Genomic DNA, 22,775 nt, shown 5'->3' with positions numbered 1-22,775 from the left:
CAGTGGGTGCAGGTTTCCCAGCGGGGAGCTTCCCCCATTCCCTAATTTCCTATCCCAGTTTTTGCCTTCATGCCCTGCTGGGAGAAAGAGGAAGAGGAGCCCCCCACCACCACCACGACCACGCCGGGTTTTGCTGCAGCGTCTCCACCCTGGGACATGGAGGGGGCTGGGGTCAGGGGTCCCCCCCCGGGTAGAGAGGGCTGAGCAGGGCAGATCCTTGCTGCGGGGTGTCCTGGGGCTCAAAATGTGGGTGCTGCCCTGCCTGCTGCAGGCAAGGGGGTGCGGAGGGACCCCTCCGGTCGCTCTAATAGGACCGAGCATCCAGGGGGTGCAGACCCCCAGCCGGCTCCTGCTCCACCGGCAGCGTCTCCTGCTGCCCGACCCCCGTGCCCCTGCGGAAATAAAGGCTGCTGGCTCCTCTCCGCATGGTAATAATTAGGAGGGGGAGAAAACAGGGGAAAAAAAAAAAAAAAAAAAAAAAAAAAAAAAGCCTTGTAATTAAGCAGTCAGCTGCCGTCCTCCCTGGGCAGGCTCGTCAGGAGATAAATGAGTGCGTGTGGTAGCCAGTGGCAGTGGGAAAGCCGGGGATGTCCCCTGGGGATGCCGCGGGGCGTGAGGTGCCTTCCCGCGGGGCTGGGACCCCCGCCGCCCCGGGGAGGGCTCAAACAGCAGAGAAACGTCCTCGAAGCCCCTCGTGGGTGATCTGCCTTCCCACCCTTGGCTCTGTCCCAACTCGCACGGCCGTGGAAAGCTCTGAACTGCCTGGCGTCCCCCTGGAATGGCACAACGGGAGCGGTGAGCCCTCCCTGGGCTCGAAACGGTGCGGATCAGTCCGTGGTCCGTCTGTCCTGCCTGCACTCCCACGCTGGGCTGAGGGATCCCTCCTTCCCCGCGTCAGCATCCCCTGTCCTTGTCAGCCCCTGTCAGCCACCCCAGGCATCCTGGGCAAGGGTTGGCGGCTTCCAACGTGGGCAACGATGCGCGGGCAACACCCGTCCTTGGAAAAGCCTCTCCGTCAGGGTCCCTGGGATGGGAACATCTCAGGGAAGCGTCTGCTGATAAAAAAGATGTCTCTGAGCCCAAAGGCAGCTTGGAGAGCCTTCGCCCCCATTGTTTCTCTTTGTGTAGGACTTCGCAGGAGAAGCCGGTAAAGCCCAGGCGGTGCCTCCGCAGCCCGGCTGCCGCCGGTAATTAAGGCAGCGGATCTCCAGTGGGAGCATCCCGTGCTGGGGAGAGGGCCGGTGCTTTGGGCAGGGGAGCTGGGGCATCGCAGGACGGGGAGACCGAGGAATGGGTGCTCAGCCACGCGCCGATGGCCCGAGGTCACCGAGACAGCGTTGTGTCTGTCTGGGTGATCCGGGAGATTCGGGAGCATCTCTTCCCCCAGGCTTAGGGAGCATCAGCCGGAGCTTCAGCGTGCCAGTGCCGCTCGGGAACACTCGTCCTCTTCCGAGGGGTTATTTTTGGAGCCAAGTGAGGACACGTTGGCTGTGGTGGCGGAGGAAGGAGGCAGGGACACGTGAAGGTGAAAGAGCAGGGAGAAGGCGGGCGGGCAGCACCTCTCCTCCCCTTGCAGCCGGCACCGGGCCGTTGCCGGCGGGTGCCAGAGGGCATCGGCAGGATTTGCTGGCTGGACCAGACATCAGGATGTCCCATCCCACGGCTGCATCCTCACCGGCCGGTGCGGCTGGGGGGGATGCGAGGGGCTATCTGAGGTGTTTGGGTCCATCCCCTCGTTGGATGGGGACAGTGCCCGGGGATGTCCCCAGACAGCGGTGAGGATGGGTGCCTGTCCCTCCTCCACCAGCGGGGTCCGTGGGGCTCGGGGGGAGCCCTGCCCGCTGATCCCGTTGCTACCGTACAGCTCCGGATGCCACGGACCCACACTTTAATGGGCTTTCCCTGGTATGAGGCTGGCTCAGAGCATCCTCCTCTCCTTCCCAGGAGCCAGCCCTGGCGCCATGGTGACGGGGATAGCCCCAGCCTTGCTTTGCAGATGGGGAAACTGAGGCAAGAGGCAGGAAGGGCGCTGGCAGAGGACCCAGATCTCTCAGCCGCCGTCCCCATCGACCTGCTGTGCCTGCGTCTCTTTTCGGCCAAATTTAGCCTTCAGGTCCCCTCGCCGTCGTGGGGTGAGAGGGAAACCGGGGCAGGGACTGACCCCCGACTCTTTCTCTCCCTCCCAGGCGCTGCTGGTGGGGAGGCCGCCCACGCCAGCATGGCTCTCTACAACAACGGGGCCGACGTGCCTTCGCCCCAGGAGGCCTCCAATGGCTTCTCGCAGCCCAGCGCCTCGGGTACATGGCACAAGGGCGAGGAGGAGGTGCGTCTGGTGGAGCCCAGCCTGGTGAAGAAGGCTCACCGGGAAATCCTGGACCACGAGCGCAAGCGGCGGGTGGAGCTGAAGTGCATGGAGCTGCAGGAGATGATGGAGGAGCAGGGGTGAGCGGTGGGGGATCGGGGCTGGGCTGGAGATGGACCCCATGGCTCAGGATCCTTTTGACCCGCTTGCACCTTGTTTTTCCCCTTTTTTTCTCTCTAAAAAAAAAAAAGTACCTTGATGCGACAAAGGTCCCCAGTTGGAGGCAGAGCCACTCTGGGGTGAATTGGGCAGCTTTGAGGTGGACTGGTGGGTTGATTTGTGAAGCTAAGTGCCTCCAAGAAACACAGACCTAGGAGTGCATCCGCACACATGTTGGGGGCTCACTCCGGCCCCTCCGCTTGGAAATTGTGGCTCCCAGCTCGTCATGCCGGGAAAGCGGAGGCAGGAAGGAGGCAGCCACCAGCGTGTCCTGCAAGGCTGGGATGGGAGATGGTCCTTCTCTGTCTCTCATGCTGGGGAGATGAAGGAGAGCTGGGGTTTAGTCGCAGGCGAGGCTGTTTCGGTGCTTCAGCTTGTCCTGCCTTCCTTCTCTCCCCCCTGTTTTGGGGTGAGAGGATCCCCTCCGTCTTGCCGTGCCCCTGGCTGTGCACCATGAGCTGCTCCGCAGCCTTTGCTCCGCTCCGGGGAAGCAAAGGGCTGGGGGAAAACCCGAGGGGAGCTGGAGAGCATCCCCACCTGGGTGGGCAGGATGGGCTGGGGGGCCAGCCAGGAGACCCCCATCCCCCCCCTGGCCCCGTGGCTGCCCCACAGCACCAGCCAAACGACCTGATCCCCCCCCACCCCCGACAGCTGGCTAAAACCTGATGGATGGAGCAAATTCTTCGGCACACGCGGGTGGACGGGGACTGGTATCAGCTGGGGAGAAGGAAAATGGATTGAGGGAAGGCTTCGCCAAGGCTTTCATTAAGAGCGCAAGCGTGACCTAGAATTAAATTGTCTCACACAGACTGGAATAATGATTGTGCCTAATTTGTCGTTATGGAAATAAATAAGGCTGACCCGGTGCCTTGGGGAGCCCAGAGCCTCCTGTCGGGTTCCCGCACCCTACCAGGGATCTTACTACTGGTAGTATCGTTACTGCGCTGGGTAATAGCAATATTGCAATCGGTATTGTTGTTATGGCTGTAATTGCCTTTGCTATTATTAAGGCTATTAATAACGGTGATGACGGTGATACACCGAAACGATAATATAATTACAGTAATAATCTTGGTCAACCTGGTTAATCCTCCGCCTGCTCTTCCCCTCGGCGCAGGGCTCTCCGGGGAGGGGGGGGGTTGTTGCACGGGAAGAGCTTTGCACCCCCGAGGTTTCCGTCTGGGCCGGGGGCCACATCCCGGTCACGGCCTGGGGGGAGATGTCACCAAGGGCAGGACCCCCCCGGGATGATCGGGTGTGACAGCGGAGGAGGTTTTGTGGGGATTTAAGCACTCCCTTGTTTCTTTAAATGCGGATGGCTCCTGCTGCTCGCTCCGGGCTGCCTGGGACCTTATTCCCTGCCTGCAGGCTGGGTTTCTTCTCGCGAAAAGAAGCGTCAGCATTTTTTTAATTTTTTTTTTTTAAATTTTTTTTTTCCTTTCCCCAACCCATTCTATGTGTTAAATGCAAACCCCAAATGCCTCCGAGGGGGTTATAAGCAGCACCGGGGGGTTGCAGGAGGGATGGGGCTGGCGGGGTGCTCCTGCCCCCATCACAGGATCGCTGAGTGCAGGTTGGGGGGTTCCTCTCCTTAGCCTTGGCCCCCCCGCAGATTTGCCAACAGCCCAGCCGCGGTGGCATCTGTCGCCTCGTGTTTGGCCTCGCGTCCCCTCTCCCACGGCATCGGCCGTAACATGCTGCAGCAAACGCTCGTCTTGCCGGGCGGACACCTTCCTGCTGCCGCTGGCTGGCCCATGTCCATGGGACGGCTGGTGCCGGTGGCTCCGTCCTTGCGGGATGGCTGCCTTGCCATCGAGGGGACGGTGCAGAGATGCATTTAGGGGTGCTGCCCTGTTTTCGGGCCCCCCCCGTGCCCAGGCAGGGTGCAAGGAGAGGGGAGGCAGCCGGGGTGCCTCCATGCCCCGTGAACCCCCCTCTTCCTGGGTTGAGAGTCCTGGCCAGCTGGGAATTAATGAGAGCCTTCCAGTGCAAATGAGCTCGTTAATATTAATTCCCCTCTCCTCGCTGGCCCTCTTCATGGGCACTGCAGGGTGATGGGGGTGCTGCCATGTGTCCCTCTGCTCCCAGGGACACCCAGGGACACCCATGGGCTGCGAGGGGTGTCATCGTCCCCAGCGCGGGCTGCGAGAGGTGCCACAGGGCTCGGCCGGGCTGTGACACCCAGTTTTCTGGGCTCGTTAGTGGCGATGCTGATGGGATGTGATGGTGAGGAAGGGCCGTGAGCAGCCCCTGTAGATGGTGTGGGTGAGGACAGGGACGCACACAGAGCCTGACCCCTCCCCTCCCAGGGTGGCAGCATGGTGGTGACATGGGGTCCCTCTCCCTTTGTCCCCAGGGATGATGCCGAGAGCACCGTGGGTTCTTCCACCGCATCCCTCCGTTTGGATGCTTTTGGTCCAGGGGGATGCTCGGGTGCCCTTGTGCAGCCCTGGGATGCAGCACAGGACCGCCTGCCCAGGGCTGCCACCCGTCCCTCCCTGGGGACACCTCGGGGACGGCTGGAGTGCCGTGGTTTGCCGCGGCCGTTCTCAGATGCCAGGGACAAAGTGATTAGAGTCTCTCGTTAATAACCCTGCAGCGGCCTGAGTCAGCGTTCGGCGTTAGCGCAGAGCTGGCTCGGCTGCCGGCGCCCCGGCGCAGCGCGGGGATGAGCGAGGGAGGCTCGCGATGGGACGGAGGCACCAGGCATGAACCCCAGCATCACCAGCTGCGATGCTGGCACTGCCAGGGGGTTTGGCAACCCCAAACCTGAGGCGGTGGCAGGGGGGATGGCAACATCATGGTCATCCTCTTTTACCCCTTCCTGATGTCCATTCCTCTGCCAAGCGCTGCTGAGAGGGGCAGGCAGGAGAGAGGGGGGTGTGGAGGGTGGTGGCAGGGGACCAAGCGGAGGGACCTGCTCTCCTCCAGGCCGTGATGACTGTCACCACGCCACCCCTCCTTCTGACTGGCCCCTGTGGCTACATGTCGCTCCTGAAGGTACGAAGGTCCCCAGCAGGTCCTGGGGGAGCCCACGCTCCGGCCATGGCAGCCCTGACCCTGTCTTTGCCCATCCAGGTACTCCGAAGAGGAGATTCGGCAGAAAGTGGGGACCTTTCGGCAAATGCTGATGGAGAAGGAAGGCGTGCTCACCAGGGAGGACCAGCATGGGCGCCAAATGTAAGTGAGGCAGCTCCGAGGCGGCCTGTCTGTGTGTCCTGCCCATCTCTCATCCCAGAGAGGCACTTCCCTGATTGCCTCCGAGTATCAATGGGTGGGTGGGTGGATGGGTTCATATGGAGAGGGTATGGATAGTTGGATAGACGGATGGACATAGACAAGGTATATAGGGATGGATGGATGGATGGATGGATGGATGGATGGATGGATGGATGGATGGATGGATGGATGATTGGTTGGTTGGTTGGTTGGTTGGTTGGTTGGTTGGTTGGGTGATTGGTTGTTTGGTCGGTTGGAGGCAGGGTTTGTGTCTCTGAGGCAGTATCCTACCTCTGGAGAGGTTGGAGGTTATCTTGTAGTGGTCTTTAGGAGACCTCAGGGTGCTGTACAGAGGGGCCAGCATTGCAATGCTCCTGTCCCAGATGATGAAACCCAAGTGCAGAAGGTGTCAGTGCTCGGCTCACCCCACCAGCTGGTGGCAGAGCCCAAGCTGCAGGTTTGCTGTGCCTCACCTCTGCCTGCTCCTGCCTCTTTGGGTCACCTCTTCTGCTCTCCGGGGGGCTGAAATCGCAGCTTCTGCTGCCAGCCAGGCGAGGGCACGGGTTCCAGTCCTTGTTCTTTATGCCGTAATGCAGAATAGTCCTCCTGTCTCCAGGTGTGAAGCTGGGGTAACTCACCTTGGCTGGTGATGGATCGTTCTGTAACGCTAGAAATCTTTGTGTTGGCAATAATAATCATTAATAATAGTAATGATAATTTCTGTTGCAAGGGGCCCAGGCTGGATAGGCAGGGCTCGAACCTGCTTCTCACCCGGGTAGACCCAGAGCCTGGGTCTCCATCGGGCTGGTGTGACGCCGAGGAACCCCATGGAAGAAACTTCTCCAAGGAGCTCCTTCCCCATGCCTCTGCCTCCTAATCGCTCCTCACGCTGCTTCATCCCTGGGGGCTGCTCCAGCCCGGGGTGGAGGCTTGGGGCTCAGGTTAGGTGTCCAAAGCAGCCCAGCTCCTGCTGGGAACGTGCCGCTCGCTCCTCCTCCCCCACGCAGGACTGTCCCCAGCCTCGCGAGGGTCCACCCTGGCTCGATGATGATTTATCTGCACGATGCTTAACGGCCTGGGCAGCATGGCTGGCCTGGCGCGCACCATCCGTCAGCCTGGAAACCAGGTCACTGGGGACAGGAATAGCTGCTGCAGGTTCACTGAATATTAATGCTTCATTAGGGTCAGGAAATAGGGCGAGGGGGGAGGCAGGGAAGCCGCGGCGGCGGGGAGAGCCTTCCTCCCACTGCACCACGGGCACGCCGGGCAGGGAGGGACACAGCTCGGCTGCGGCCAGCCCAGGATGGGGCTCATGGCCCTGGGGACCAACAAAGCATCCAGGGTCCTCCTCCAGAAAGGAAAAACCAGGGCATGGGGAAAACCAACCTGCCCAGGTCACCCTGGTGCGGGGCATCGGGCCCGAGTGTTAACAAGTGGCCTTTGCCCGTGGGGGCATGAGTCATCTCCAGGGCATCTTCCCGGGCAGGCTCGTTAGGGCTGGTGCTGTAACGAGCACATAGGGGAGCCGAAGGTGCTTTAAGGTTACGCAGGCAGCCCTAGCTGTCACCTTTGCGGGATTGGTTTTGAAAAAACGAAGCGTAATCATTAAAGATTAGCCCAGGGGCTATAAATAATAATGCTGAGCTGGAAGGAGCGGTCTCAAAGCGAAGGATTGCTCGGGGGAGAGCAAAGCCGGAGCCGGTTGGAGGAGGCTGGTAGGAGACAGGTCCAAAGGAGGTGGCTCTTCAAGCAGCGGGGACCTGAGCTGCCAAAGTCCCTGCCAGAGGATGTCCTGTGCGTAGAAAGGTCTGCGCTGGTTGAAGGGGCTGGACAAGGGATTTAAATAAACTTTAATTAAAGAGCCACAGCCCTTGCAGTGGCTGGGAGAGCGCCCAGCAAAACATCTCATGGGCTGGTCCTGCTCCAGCACCTCTCTGGACTTTTACAGCTCGGTCTTTGGCTGCCGGGACTATGACCCTGAACCAGCTGGTCTCGTTTCAAAGCAGATGCGAAAGCTCAGCATCGTCTGCAAAACTCCCCAGGGGAAACTGAGGCACCGAGCAGAGCCGTGACCACCTGAGTCCCTGGCTTGCTCTCTGCGCTCTTTCAGCTTCCGTCTCTGTGCGTGCACAGCCCGGTCCCCAAGGAGTAACTGCTTGATGGACAGGCTGGTGGGATTGCAGACAAACGCATGCTGGGCGGGGAGGGATAATTGGGGCAGCACAAGCCCGTCTTGAGCTGCTGAGCACAGCTAATGGGTGAGATGCTGGCAGCCGGTGCTGGCATGGAGCACAGAGAGCCCAACAGGGAATTATCCCTGCTCACTCCTCTCTTTTCCTCTTTTCTCCCCCTTCCCACGGTTGGGTGGGTGGTTGAAAGGCTGTTCTTGCCCTTGGGGCACGGCCAAGGCAGGAGTCGCTTGGAGAGGACCCAGAAAGCCATGGCTGCAGCACAGAAGGGAGCCCAAGATCTGCTTGAGTGCTCGTCCACGGTCAGGAGGAGGATGCCTCGCATGTAGTTTTGGTCCAAACCATTTTTAATTGGGTTAAACAGCCCAGGGCCTGCCTGTGGCCGGGGATGCCAACACGTGCCGCTCTCGGATCTGCTGTCTGGGGCAGGGAGCATCCCTTTGCTCGGCTGGAGGTGCTGGCAGGGCTGCCAAGGGACCGGTCGCGCAGGGGCTGCCCTTCACCAGCATCCCCGGCCACGCACCTCTGGGCTGGGAAGGGTGGAGGAGCCCACATCGGGTGTCTGAGGGCAAATCTCCCTTGGGAAGCAGCGCCCGGCTGGGTTGGTGTGATGCTGGGTGCCCTTCGTTATGGTTCCCTCCAGAACACCCGGATGGCCGCATCCTCCTGGGGTGAGATGTCCTACATCCCCCAAGAACAAACGAGAAGCTCCCGGGGTTGGGGTTGATGCTGCTCCTGGGGCGGATGGCAGAGGAGGTGTGGGGCGGTGGGGGGACAGCAGGGAGAGGCAGGGCAGGGACTCCCGGGCCCCTCCTGCCTGCCCCGTCCAGCTGCCAGGCCTTTGCTCGCAGCCCTGGTAGTCAATGGCAACCTCCAACTGGTTTCCATGGCAGCGGGAAAAATTAATGCTGATGAAGTCACTCAGGAGGGATAGGAGGCACTGATGGCTCCAGGCCCGATGTCCCCCCAGCCCATCTCATCTGGCCCAGGGGGGACATCACCCATCACCTACCTGAAGCTCCGGTGCCGAGCCGGCGGCATGCCGGGGCTGCCGGCCTCAAAGCCCGGATCATCCCAGGCAGCTCCCACCAGCGATCGGGTAATCCCCTGAATCCCCCGAGCCTCCTGCCAGCTCCCCTCACCCTAATCTGGCCCCAGCGCCTACCTGGGGTGACCCCAGCCCCCTGCCCAGCCCCGTCACTTAGGCATTGCCAAGAGGGGCTCCGAATGATGCTGAGCCTGGACCCTGTGGGGGCACGGTGGCCTGAGCCCCGGGGTGTCCCTGTGCCAGCCTGGCAGGGCTTTACCCCAGGAAGACCCCCACCATGGGGCTTTGCTGCGTGTGGACCTCAAGTGATGTGACCAAGGTCCCCTGGGGTTGCTGTGGCGGAGGAGGATGTTCCCCAGCTCCTGCAGCCGCACTGGGGTTACCCCAGGCTTCCCCCCCCGGCTGCTCCCGTGGGAGACGGGGAATGGGGGGCCCCAATTTAATCCTGTGCTTCCTCCTTCGGCAGCGTGATAGAAAACCACCACGAGGCAGATGGGGAGGAGTACGCGGCGGAGTACCCCGACTACGGCGAGGGCTGCCTGCTGCAGTGCGACTGCTCGGCCGAGTGCTACCGTGAGGACAGCGGCCACCGCGAGTATAGGTCTGGCTGGATCCATAGAGGGGATTTTGGGGAGCGGGTGTGCATGGAGGGGAGGTCTCCCCACCTGCCAGGTCCCTGTTGGGGGAAACAGAGGCCAGGAGGCCCCCGGGTGGGTGTTCCTTCTCCCCCCAACCCTGTCTGCTTTCTCCTCCCAGGCTGAAAAGACGCTCGAGCAGCTCCACCTCTCCTCCGCCCAAGAAGAAAAAGAAAAAGAAATCAGGTCACCGCCGGAGCCGGTGAGTCCCCGGCTGTCCCTGTGCTGTCCCCTCTCCCGGGAGGGCAGCTCTCCTCCCGACTCAACCCCTTCCCCAGGCTCCGGTGGGGCAAGTCCCCCCACTTTGGGGGTCAGCGCACCTCAAATCGTGCACCTTCAAGAAGTGCAATGCATCTGCGTGCACCGATGGTGCGACACGCACACGTGTGTGCACACACGCACAGCGCCGTGGGACGCACCACCAGCCCCCCCCCAACTGCATGCACCGGTGGGACATCGCCCGGTCCGTGCTGGGAAGGAGCTGGCTGCCACGGGGCAGGATTTGGCTCCCCAGGGGGTCTGGCTCTGTCTACCCGCTGGTCCCCTCCCTGGTTAGCGCTGGCCACCTGGGCAAGATGCTGTCCCTAATGTCCCTTTCTTCTCTGCCTTCCCCACGGCAGCAAAAAGAGGAAACCCGGCTCGGAGCGCAGGTGAGTGCCCGCCGGGCTGGGTGGGCTTGCGGGGTCCCTGCCGGGCGTGCAGGGCCACCGGGCACACGGGATGGCCTCCACCACCCACTGTCCCCCTCCGAAATCCCAGCGGGAATTGGCTACCCCGTCTCCTGCTGGAGGCTGCGGAGTCCACGAGGTGGCAATGGGACACAGTGGGATTTGGGAGCTCCGGCACTGAAGGCAGCCAGAGCCCTTCTGCCAAAAGCCCCTTTTTGTCCCCCACCCCAAATCCCCCCCCAGGAAATAACTTCCATCCAACGTTCATGCATCCCATGGGTGGTCCAGGGGAAGTGGGGTGCCGGGGGGTGGCGGGATGGGGCTCCCCTGGGCCGTGCGATGGGGCTGCGGGGGGGTCCCTTGCTCCCCCCTCAAGGGCACCCACTTTCCCCCCCACCCAAGCTGTGACAGCTCTTCACCCATCCGCAAGGAGAAGAAAAAGAAGACTGGAAAGAAACACAGACGCGACAGGTAGGATGGACACCACGTCGAGTTGGGGACAGCAGGGCTGGTTGGGGACAGTGGGGACCAGTTGGGGACAGGGGGGGCCGGTTGGGGACAGTAGGACTGGCTGGAGACAGTGGGGTGGGTTGGGGACAGCGGGGCAGGTTAGCGGCTGCCCAGGCCCTCGGGCTGGGGTGGGATGGAGGCATGGATCGGGATGGATGCCGATGGCTCTTCATGGGGTCATCAGCTCCTCACAGCAGCTGTCGCCTGCCCCATCCAGCAGCCCGTCTGAGGGACATCCCCCTGCCCTTGTCCCCGTCCCCGGGGGCTGCCCGCGCAGCAGGTCTCCTTCAGCTCTGCCTCCTCTTCATCCCTCAGGTCTGAGTCGGGGTCACGGAAGAAGAGAAGACACAGGTGAGAGTGACGGCTGCCGGGAGCCACCCCACTGCCACCAGCACTGCCAGCTTCCCCCATCGGGGACCCCTTGTCCCCTGCCCTCCCGCTGTCCCCATCCCCTCTGCCCACGGGGATGGACCCATTGGGTCTGAGCCCCCACCAGGTGCTGCCCCCGCTCCCGTCTCTGCAGCCTGTGGCTCTTCCCGCAGGTCCCGAAGCCCCAAGAACAAACGGAAAGAGAAAAACAAAGAGCGCAAGAGGTGAGGGGCCGGGATGGCGGGGGGAGCGGGGCGGCGTGCCCCCCTGCCTGCCCCCCCGCGGCGGCTCAGCCTGCCCCTCGGCCCCCCCGGCCGCCCTCTCCGCAGGTCCCGCAGCGAGTCCCCGGCCTGGCGCTCGCACCGGCGCAGCTCCTGCAGCTCCCACAGCATCTCGCTCTCCTCCGACGACAGCGGCTCCAAATCCCCCGGCAGGTAGGAGCAGCCCGGGACCCCCACCCCTGCCACCACCAGTGGGCCCCCAGCCTCTCTTTTGGGGGACAGGGAGGCAGGTGGCAGAGGTGTGCCCATATGGGGGACACTTATGGGACGGAGGGCAAGGAGGCAGGTGGCAGAGGTGTCACAAGGATGGGGACCCTTGTGGTATGGAAGGTCGAGAGATGGGTGGCAGAGGTGTCCCCATGATGGGGACCCTTATGGGATGGAGGGTTGAGAGATGGGTCCTCATGATGGGGACCTTTGGGGATGGAGGGCTGAGAGATGGGTGGCAGAGATGTCCCCGTGATGGGGACCCTTATGAGATGGAGGGTTAAGAGATGGGTCCTCATGATGGGGACCTTTGGGGATGGAGGGCTGAGAGATGGGTGGCAGAGATGTCCCCATGATGGGGACCCTTATGAGATGGAGGGTTAAGAGACGGGTCCTCATGATGGGGACCTTTGGGGATGGAGGGCTGAGAGATGGGTGGCAGAGATGTCCCCGTGATGGGGACCCTTATGAGATGGAGGGTTAAGAGACGGGTCCTCATGATGGGGACCTTTGGGGATGGAGGGCTGAGAGATGGGTGGCAGAGGTGTCCCCATGATGGGAACCCTTATGGGATGGAGGGCAGGGAGGTGGGTGGCAGAGATGTCCCCATGATGGAGACCCTTGGGGGTGGAGGGCAAGGAGGCAGGTGACAGAGATGTCTGCGGGATGGGGACCCGCGGGGGGATGAAGGGGAGCAGGACGGTACGGTAGCATCTTGGGGGGGAGCTGGGAACATGGCGCCCGGCCAGGCTTTCAATATTCAACTAGAGAAAGCAGAAAATGCCAATTTTCACCCCGTTTCTTGCATCGGCAAAACCTGCCCCGCCATCTCAGCCCGGGTTTGCGGCCGCGAAGGGTGATGTGGTGCCGGGCTCGGGGGGGTGCCGGCGTCTCTCACGGTACGGTGCCCTGCAGGCTAAGCCCCAAGCGCCGGCAGGATGTCCCCAAGGGCAGCAGCGCCCGCTCCAGCCGCAGCCCGTCCTCCCCCTCGCCGCGCCGCTCGGCCTCGCCGCACACCAACGGGCACAAGGGCAGCGCCCAGAACGGCCGCCACAGCCACGGCGCCCCGCTCCCGGAGCCCTCGGATGTACGTAGGCTTTTCTTGGATCACCGTTCGCTTCCCTCTTCTCCTCCCTCCGCAGGATTTCCCCCCCCACGCACCCCAACCCCGGCTCTCCTCTCCCTTCCTTCCCCCCCTCGCTCGGCTCCCCCCCTCGCCCAGCCGGGGCACACCGGGGGAGATGCAGGGTGCACCCCCCCAGCACCCATCAACTGGGTGCCCGCTCTCCCTGGGGGAGCCAGCCCATCACCTCGGGGCAGGTATCGGGGCAGCCAACAGGTCATCCCCCCCCGAAAAAGCCACACGTCGCTCTGCAGATGTCACCTCCCACCCCAGGGATGACGGCTTGGCTGGCCAGCGTCGCCTGCCAGGGGCACCACCGGGCTCAGCACCTCCCTGGGAGAGGATTGAGCCCAGAGAGTTAAAAAAAAAATGGGTAAAGCTGGAAAATTCTCGTTTCCCCGCCAGCCCCAACCCTCCCCAGCACCAAGGTGCCAACACCGGTGCTCAGGACCCCAGCACGTTTGGGGACCGGGGTTTGGCCAGGGTGGGGTTTGGAGGGGGTTTGGTGCTGGGTGCTCAGACTTTAGGAACTCAGGGTCCCCCGTGACGGGTGACGTTGGGGCCAAGTGTCCCCAGCCCTTCCTTGGCACCCTGGGGGTCCTGGGGGGCTGCTCCCACACTGAACGGGGCAAAGCCCTAACCCAGCGAGACCAATCCCGGTTTAACCAGTGCCGGGGTGGCGAGGAGCCCACTTCGGCTAGCAGGGGGCTGGAGGCAGGGCTGAGCCGAGGCAACGTGCCGGGGGGACCCCAATAACGGGGGGGCACACACGTCCCCGCTCGCCCCGGGGGGCTTTATTCCCACAGGCGAGGCGCTGCAGGGATGCTCCCGGGCTGGCGGCACCCAACACTGACACCCCAACACCGGCGGGGCTGGGGGCACCCCGGAAAACTGGGCCAGGAGCCCCCCCTCCCCCCCCCTCCATATTCCCACCCCCTTCTCCCACCCCAGCCCAGCGCCCCCCAGCACCCTGCCCACCTCTCGGGGCACCTCTCTGCTTTCTTCTTTCCTGTGCTCTCAGCTGGGGCACGGTGCGGGGGGGTTTCGGGTGCCGAGGAGCCGCCTGTCACCCACCCAGGCGCCCGGCTCGCCACCCCCCCCCCTTTCCCACCCCCCCGCCCACCCCCCCCAGCATCGCCCAGGCCGCCGAGCCCCCTCGGCTCCCCGGCACCAGCGGGACTTTTCTCCGACAACTTTCTCTCTCTTTTTCTCTCTCTCTCTCTCTCTCTTTTCTTTCTCTCTCTGGTTTCTATTTTTTTTTTTTTTCTTTTTAATCCCATCTGTGTTTTTCTTTAGCCTCCCATTTGAAAAAAACCCAAACGGTAATATACACTTCCATTTCTTGCTCAGCAGAAGCAGGGACGAGGGGGAGGGAAGGGCAATGAAACGTGCTTTTTTTTTTTTCCCCCACCCCTTGTTTTAGTTTCCTTTCTCATGATTTCTTTTCTTTTCCCTTGTGATGTACAGAAATGCAAAACAATATATATCTCTCATATTTTTCCCCCCCTCCCCGTCGTCGTCGTGTTGTTCTAGAATTTTTTGCTTTTGTGTGTGTTAATGTGGAGAAGAAAAAAAAAAAAAAAAAAAAAGGCAGATGTGTTTCCTAAATATTTACGACCGCTGAACGTTGTATTTCCATATTTTCTATATTTTGAACAAGGAATTTAAAAGGGAAGAGAACCGAGCAGCTCTACACCCCAAAGGTCGCGCGGGCTCGCTTCGATATCGCGGGGCGAATGGCCCGTTGCCTCCTTGAATTGGCTACTGCCTCGGCGCCCGGGCTAGCGGCTGCCTCCTGCCGTTGTGGGGGTCCTTTTCCTCCACAGCTGCAGGATGAGGCCCGTGGGTGCTGGGTCACCTGCCCCCCACCTCCTCCCCCCCTCCAAAAGCCGAGCACCCCGTACCCGGGCGAACGCGTCCTGCATCCCGGCAGGATGGATGCTGAGCATCCCTGGTACCTGGCACCCCCCCTCCCCAGCCTCCTGCAGACCCCCCCCCAAAACTCCGGACTCAGCCCGTCCCCCGCGTGAGCCGTGACCCCCCCCAGCACCCCCAGAACCACCAGGAGGGCCCCGGGGCGCTGCGTGGTGTTGCCTTCCCTTTTAAATACCCGGTCCCGTCTCCATCCCTGCTGCCTTCCCCAGCCTTCCTCCCGCGTCTCTCCTCCTCCTCCTCGCCCACACGCACCCTCTGGCCCCTCTTTCTCTCCGGTTTTCTTTGGGGTAACGCACCCCGACAGCCCTCACCGTGTCCCACCTCCGTCCATCGCCTTCCCTGCATGTTATCCGGGATTTTGCCATGTTATAGAGCGACTTTTTAAGACCAAAAAACGCAGCCGGGTTTTACAGGCACCAGCCAGCAAATTCCCCCCCCCGCCCCGCGGCCACAACTTGGCCGCCGGCCACAACTTTTCCATTAAAAAAAAAGAAAGAAAAATTTAAAAAAAAAAAAAAAAGCTAACGAGACCAATTTTTAAAATAATTTTAAAAAGAAATTAAAAATCTAAGCAAAGCAAACGGGATTAGCCGAGGGGTCTGGATCGCCGTACTAAAGAGTCCTTGTCTTTTTCCCATTCTGCCCTCCAAATGTGGAGATTATTGTTTTCTTTTTTTTATTATCGCATTCCTGTCACTGCCAATTGCGAAGGTAGGTATTTTGTCCACCTCTGCACGTTCACTTCTGCAGATGAGCCTGTTGAAAAGCACCGTAGCTTGACTTAATGTTATTTTCTCTTTCTTTCTGACTTTCTTTCTCTTTCTTTCTCGCTCTTCTTCTCTGTCTCTTTTTCATTTTGTCTCTTTTTGGTGGCTATTTATATATATATTTTTTTTTATTTTTTTTTTTTTTTTACTTGTATGGTTTTCCCCAGTTAGCTGCAAAGCCATGCTCTTCTCTTACGTTCTTTATTTCTATTTTTTTTGCCCTGTCCACGTAATATTTTTTTCTTTCTTCCCCCCTTTTCTCTCCCCCGTCTCCTCGTGCCGTCGGTAGAATGCATTTCTGTGTCTTTCCGCCCTCCGACTTTGTGTTCGTTTCCATCCAGGGGCCGAGCACGGCTGCTCCCTTTCAGTCCCCCGTTAGGGGCCGGGTAACGAAGGAGAAGATAATTAGCAAGAAATAGGGGCAGCGGCCAGAGCTCACGGTGGGGGGGAGCAGCAGACCCGAGGCACAGGGCGGGTTTCGGGGTGGATGGATGGGGCAAGGAATGAGAAATTGGGGGAGAAGTGCAGGTTTAGCCCCTCCTCGGGCCACGATGGGAAAAAGAAAGCCCAATCCAGGGAAAATACTGGGGGGCTGCGACGGGGAAAGGTTGAAATCTTCCTGCCTGGGGAGAGGCAGCTCCGGGGCACCATGGTCCCCGAGGGGCAGGGGACGGTGTCCCAGCTCCGGCCGTCCCATCCCTGCAACCCCCCAGGGTGTTTTCCCTTTTGGGCCAGGTTGTTGCCCATTTGGATTTATTTGGGATGCTTTTCCTTTTGTTGCCTTCCTGCATGCCTGGGCAGGAGACCCCTCCGCCCCCACCCCCGGCCCCAGGGGTTGGGTGGGAATCCCGTATCCCGCATCCCGCATCCCGAGCCCGCGGCGTGGCCAGCCGGCACCAACCTGCCGCCCTGGGAAAGAGGAACCCCCCCCTCTCTTTCTCTCTTCTTCTTCCTCTTCTTCATCTTCATCTTCTCTGCTTTTATTTTTCCCTGCCTGGACGTTGGCTCAGCTGAACCACCCCCTTCCAGGGATTCTGCGTCCCCTTGGAGGGGTCCGTGACCCCGGCGCTTGTGCCATGGGCAGAGCTGGCCACTGCCACCAGCCTCCCCCCTCGCTGGAGCCATGGCAACAGCAGCAAATTGTTAAAAAAACCACCCCAAAATCCCCCGGTTGTGGCTCCAGCAGGCCGGCGTGCGGCCGGAGGGGTTGGCTCATCCCTGGGGACAAGGAGGGGACGGGGGACGTGCCACCAGCGGGGTGTGGAGCAGTTTTTGCGACCCCCCCCCCCCCCGCCTGGGGACGCTCGGGGACGTGGTGGCTTTGTGTCCCTTTTGCAGCATCTTCCTGGTGGTCCCCAGGCTCCCACCCCGGCGCCTCTTTTGGGGCAGAAAAGTGGCGTTTAGGAGGTGGTGGGGTGGGCAGGGAGAACTTCGTCCTCCAGGATTGACCGATGGGGCGTGTTTGGGGCAAGGGACCGGTGGGCAATCGGGGTCGCCGGCCCCCAGCTTAGCCCCGGTGCCACCACCCCAACACCCCGGCGTCCCGCCAGATGCCCTTGGCCGGGCTCAGCGCCGCCCCGCGCAGGATTTACCCCTCCAGGGATACTCAGAGACCCCGCACCCGGCTGCGGTCGGGAGGAGACCCCCCAAACCCGCCCCCCCCCAACCCCCCCACCCCGACAAGCCGGGGTCTGCCGGCTCAGCGGGGGCCGCCGATGCAGGAGCCGTTTCCCCCCATCTTTTTGGTCTAGCGGTTTTTGCACAGATGGGAGGGGAAAAAAAAAACAACCCAACACCCAGGTAGCGGCCGCAGCTCGGAGGAGCTCAAGATATTTGGGATCTGCTGGATGAGCACCCCCGGGGCCAGGCAAAATCCACCCCCCCCAGCTCTCAGCAAGAGCCCGGCACGGGGGCTTGGCCGCGGCGGTGGCCCAGGGTTTCATCCCCCCTTCCTTCCCCGTAGGAGAAGTGAGTTGGTTTGTTTTATTTCTCCTCTCTCTGGCTCTCTGTCTCTGTCTCTCCTCCTCCTCTCGCTCTTTTTCTTTCTCTCTTGCATTTTTGTGAATCTAATGATGCACTTATATTGCCCCGCTTTTCCCTTCTCTTCATACCTTACCTACTAAAGGAGGAAATGCCACTTTTTTGGTAAGTGGATGTTAACCAAGAGGGACTTAAAAAAAAAAAAAAAAAAGCATATAATGGAAAAAAAAAAAAAAAAAAGGAAGCAGAAAGCAAAGTCTGTGTTGAGTGCTGATGAGGACTTAGCAGTTCCCTGCAGAGTCGCAGCTCAATGCGTGTCCCAGGAAGAGCTCAGAGACATTCGTTTATCTCAGTAACGAGGACATGTGTGAAGTCCTGCTTTTTTTGGTTTTAGTTTGTTTAGTTTTTTTTGTTTGGTTTTCGTTTTGGTTTAAATTTGATTTGATTCGGATGGTGGGTTTTGTTTTTTTTTTTTTCTTCTTTCTTTTTTTTTTTTTTTTTTGGTTTCTTTATCGCCTTCTCGCCCCTGGCTCCCCCCTCCCCGGCCTTGCCCTCCGTTGTCGCTCTGTGCCGTCCTCCTCGTTTCTCGATTTGTTTTAAGCCGAAAGCCGTCCTATCTATAAAAACTATGCATATCTGGACATATATCTCTCTATATATGTGCATGCCTCTGTGTGAGCAGACCCCCCCCATCACCTCCAGCCCTCTTCGGTTCGACCCCTTCCCCTCGGCTCAGGCTGATTTACTCTCCCCCCCCTTCCCTTCCCTTCCCTTCCCTCCTCTCATCTTTTCTTTTATCCCCCCATTTTTCTCCCTTCGTTTGGGTTTTACCCCCTGCCTTTTCCCTTCCCTTTTCTCGGTTGGGATGGGGGGGGCGCTGGGGTTTTGCTTTATCCCCGCTCCAGGTGTTGTTTTTTTGTTTTGTTTTGGTTTTTTTTTTTGGGGGGGGGTTGTTTCACCCTCCCCAACGACTTGCGGGTTTTCTTGGATTCATTTTTTTGGTTTAGTTTGGCTCCTATCCCACCCCTTCCTTTGGGTTTGTTTTTTTTTGGCTTTTTTGTTGTTTTTTTTTTTTGTCTTTGGTTTTTGTTTAATTTCAAAAATTTTATTCGAATTATATATTATTTTTTTTTTTTGGCGTTTTTTTGCATGCGGAGGTTTGCATGACCCACGTTGTGGAGGGCGAGAGGAAGGTGCAGGGTAGCGTCTGTGTAGCCTGCCTTATGCGATGTGCGTTGACGTTGTGAACCGCGCCCCCGGCCCGGTGCCCCCCGTTAAAATCCCCTTTCTCCTTCTTTCTTCTTTTCTCCCCCCCCCCCCCCCAACCTTTCCCCCCCCTTCTCTCTCTTTCTCTCTCTCCCCCCTTGCCAGAGGCCGGCCTCGGCGTCCCCCTCTCCGTGGGCTCACGGTAGGACGGACCCTCCGTCCCCCCGCACCCGGGGGGGCCGACATGGTGCCCGCAGTCCCCGGTCGCCCACGCCGGAGCGGGGCAAGCACGGCCACCGGCATCGCTCCCGCAGCTCCTCGCCGCCACCTCGTCACCGTGGCCAGAGCAAGGGACGGCCACCGGCCCCCCGGGAGCCCCCGCCGCCGCCCCTCAGCCCCCCCGGCTACAGCAGCGACTCGGAGGGCTCGGCGGGCTCCCACCCCTACCACCCGCCGCTCGGCCCCGACAGGAACCACGGCGCCCACGCCAAGAAGTAAGGGGGTCCCCGGGACGGGGTCATGCCGTCCCTGCCAGGACGTGGGAGCTGGTCTCTGATATTTGGGGGTCACCAAAATTTGGGGACCCCGATTCCATCCAGGCAAAGCTCTGGGGGCCAGGCTGGGGACAGGGATGACGAAGGGATGGGGACAGGGATGGGGAAGGGGCTTGGGACAGCAATAGGGATGGGGTTGGGGACAAAGATGGGGTTGGGGATGAGGATGGGGTTGGGGACAGGGATGGGAACGGGGTTGGGGACAAAGATGGGGACAAAGATGATGATGGAGATAGGGACGGGGTTGGGGACAGGGATGGGAATGGGGTTCGAGACAGAGATAGGGGTGGGCTTGGGGACAGGGATGCGGTTGGGGACAGGAATGGGGATGGGATTGGGGACAGGGATGGGGTTGGGGGCAGGGATGGGGTTGGGGACAAGGGTAGGGATGAGGTTGGGGACAAAGATGGATGGGGATGGGGAGAAGGAAGAGCCACAGTGGGTCAGTGCCAGCACACTGTAGGAAGGGTCATCCCTGCAAGGGATTATCCCAGCGCGAAGGGCAGTGCCTGCGTGGGATTACGGGATGCAGGATCCCAAGCGGGCACGCACCCCATGCTTTAGAATCAGGGATGCAGCCCAGCCAAAAATTGGAGTCGTGTAGGTGTGTCCGCTGCTCCCCCATGGCAACCTGGGGTCCCCTGGGGACACCCTGCTGGCCACGGCGGGCGAGATGCGAGGAGGTGCTGGGGTCTGCCTTTGCAGGGTGAAGGAGAGGCACCACCGGGGCCGGCCCAACAGCAGCTCGGAGTCGTCGGCCAAGCACTCCCGGCACGCCTCGGAGCGGAGGAAGAGCCCGTCGCCCAGCCCCGGCCAGCGCAGCAGCTCCTGGAGCTCCAGCGGCTCCCTTTCCAAATCCCGCTCCCGCTCCCGGGAGAAGAGAGCAGGACGCAGCCGCTCCCGCTCGCCCTCGCCGAAAAAACCCGCCAGCAGGTCAGCACCCAGGGGCACTTCGGCATGGGGGGCACCAGTACCAGCAATGGGCTCAGAGAGCATCCATGGCTCAGGGTGGTCCCGGCTCCCCTGGGGCGCGGGGAGGGAGTTGCAGGTCATTGCTGACCCCGCTGGCACTGGAAGCGCCAGCCCCAGGTCGGGGTGTCACCTCCGTGGGGAGCTGCTGTGCATGGCCTGTCCCTGCGTCCCACCCGGGACCCCAGCGCGCACCCCTGACCCTCCTCCTCCTCCTTGGGGTGTAGAGAGAAGGACAATGAGCCCCGAACACGCCACGGTGACCCCGATCCCGCCCGCGCCCGGCGCCGCTCCAGGAGCTACTCACCCATCAGGAAGAGGAGACGTGACTCCCCCAGCTTCATGGAGCCCAGGAGGATCACGAGGTGGGTCCTGGCACGTGGCGAAGCCTCTGTCATGGCTGCTGGATGAATGGAAGGTTGGATGGGTGGGTGGATGGATGGATGGATGGATGGAAGGTTGGATGGGTGGGTGGATGGATGGATGGATGGATGGATGGATGGATGGATGGATGGATGGACGGACGGACGGATGGATGGATGGACGGATGGACAGACAGACGGATGGAAGGTTGGATGGATGGGTGGATGGGTGGGTGGATGGATGGATGGACAGATGGATGGATGGACGGATGGATGGATGGACGGACGGATGGACGGACAGATGGACGGACAGACAGACGGATGGAAGGTTGGATGGATGGGTGGGTGGATGGGTGGATGGATGGATGGATGGATGGATGGATGGATGGACGGATGGACAGACAGACGGATGGAAGGTTGGATGGATGGGTGGATGGATGGGTGGATGGGTGGGTGGATGGATGGATGGATGGATGGATGGATGGATGGATGGATGGATGGACGGACAGATGGACGGACAGACAGACGGATGGAAGGTTGGATGGATGGGTGGGTGGATGGGTGGATGGATGGATGGATAGATGGATGGATGGATGGATGGCTGGATGGACGGACGGACAGATGGGCGGATGGAAGGTTGGATGGATGGGTGGATGGGTGGGTGGATGGATGGATGAACAGACAGATGGACAGACTGATGAATGGATGGCTGGATGGCTGGATGGCTGGATGGACGGATGGACAGATAGATGAATGGATGGATGGACAGATGGATGGATGGACGGATGGATGGATGGATGGATGGATGGACGGATGGACGGACGGACGGACGGACAGACCTACAGATGGATGTACGGATGAATGGATGGCCAAATGGATGAGCAGCTCTGTGGACGGATAGATAACCTTGAGGATGACCAGCTGGGCGAATCAGCTGGCCCAGACAGACGGATAACCTGACTGCCTCCAATATTACAACCATCTGATCTCATCCCATTTCAAGGCATGAAAATAGGAATTCATTTTAATCTGTGTGCGCACATTCCAGCAAGACGTACAGCCGCAAGCGTGCCTCTCCCCTGCCCTCCAAAAGCCGGTTGCTCCTCCTTGAGATCCTATTGACTCAGGATCTCGGGCTGTAAGGCAGGCAATATTTAGTGCCAGACGAAACCCTGTGTGCATATATAGTACCTCGTTAGCATGCAGCGCTGGCAGCGGTACCGGTGGCAAGCTGAGATTACCTCGTTCCTGACCTATTTGTCTCTCCTGCTATCAGCCGGGAGATCGGGGCCGTGGGGCGGAGGGGATGGATTTTCAGAAATCAGCTCCAGCTCGCTGTGTGTGGGGGTCTGGAGTTGTAGGGAGGGAGGACAAGAGAAGTACTGCTCAGCCGGGGGGTCGGAGCTCCCTGCAGCCCTCCCCGATGGATGCCCTGGAAAGAATATGGGCTGGGAAAATGGCTCCCAGCCCCGAGGAAGGTTTTCCAGCCTGGGTAGCACTGGCTAATTTCGCATCCCTCCTGCTCCATCCCCGAGCTGGGTTTTGCCAGGATGTCCCCAGGAAGGTGGCAGGCCTCGGCTGGAGGACACAACCCATGGGCCCTGCCGGGGCTGTCCCCCCGATCCCTGTCACCCATCCCTGGGATGGATGGCGACGGCAGACACAGCTCTGCTGGGGGTGCAGGAGGAGCAGAGCCGTTTCTGCCAGGCTTAGAGGACGCTGTGGGGAGGGGGCAGCCAGGGGAACACCCCCAGCCCCCCTCGCCTGCCCCGTAGCCCAGACAGAAGCCCCAGGGCTTTTCCTTGCCCTCCTGCCCTCTCCCCGGTCCCCGTCACCCTCTGCCACCCCTGTATCCGGCACCGCGTGGTCCTGCCTCAGTGATGCCAACTTCTCCTTTTCCATTTCATCCCAAGGTCCCTCTCGGAGAGCATCGCCGCCAGCCTGGCTCCCAGGGTAACCTTCCCCCTTCCTCCTCCTCTTCTTCCTCCCGGACCCCTCTGTGTTGCCTCCGGGCCGTGCCTCTGTCTCTCTTCAGTCCCACTAACACCGGGCCGGCAGAAGGGCGCAAGGGGCCGGCTCCTGCACCGGCTCCAGATGTCCCCTGTGTCCCCCTCCATCCCCACGTCCCCGTGCTCCCCACGTCCCTCCTCATCCTCAGGCGCCGGCGGGCCGCAGCTCGCCTCCCGCTAATCCTGAACGTCTCTTTTTCAGCAGCTTTCAATCTTTGGTGTC

At 60.6% G+C, this 22,775-nt stretch overlaps 1 protein-coding gene across 2 annotated transcripts in view; it reads left to right on the top strand.

Moving 5' to 3' along the window:
* Window positions 1-22,775, top strand: part of SRRM3 (serine/arginine repetitive matrix 3) — a 31,926-nt gene that overhangs the window by 8,017 nt on the left and 1,134 nt on the right. The window contains exons 2-15 of one of the 2 annotated variants that reach the window (XM_074596251.1): window positions 2,187-2,442; window positions 5,600-5,701; window positions 9,444-9,578; window positions 9,734-9,814; window positions 10,233-10,262; window positions 10,683-10,751; window positions 11,106-11,141; window positions 11,333-11,383; window positions 11,489-11,593; window positions 12,563-12,734; window positions 18,824-19,152; window positions 19,918-20,145; window positions 20,409-20,546; window positions 22,457-22,496. In XM_074596251.1, coding sequence (XP_074452352.1) covers window positions 2,187-2,442; window positions 5,600-5,701; window positions 9,444-9,578; window positions 9,734-9,814; window positions 10,233-10,262; window positions 10,683-10,751; window positions 11,106-11,141; window positions 11,333-11,383; window positions 11,489-11,593; window positions 12,563-12,734; window positions 18,824-19,152; window positions 19,918-20,145; window positions 20,409-20,546; window positions 22,457-22,496 — 1,772 coding nt within the window. The remainder of the gene's footprint in view (window positions 1-2,186; window positions 2,443-5,599; window positions 5,702-9,443; window positions 9,579-9,733; window positions 9,815-10,232; window positions 10,263-10,682; window positions 10,752-11,105; window positions 11,142-11,332; window positions 11,384-11,488; window positions 11,594-12,562; window positions 12,735-18,823; window positions 19,153-19,917; window positions 20,146-20,408; window positions 20,547-22,456; window positions 22,497-22,775) is intronic. The other variant, XM_074596252.1, reaches the window with a different exon arrangement.

Source organism: Larus michahellis, chromosome 7 (assembly GCF_964199755.1).
Source record: "Larus michahellis chromosome 7, bLarMic1.1, whole genome shotgun sequence".
NCBI lineage: Eukaryota > Metazoa > Chordata > Aves > Charadriiformes > Laridae > Larus > Larus michahellis.
Note: the sequence above shows the minus strand (reverse complement) of the source record. Positions and strands in the feature narration are given on the sequence as shown.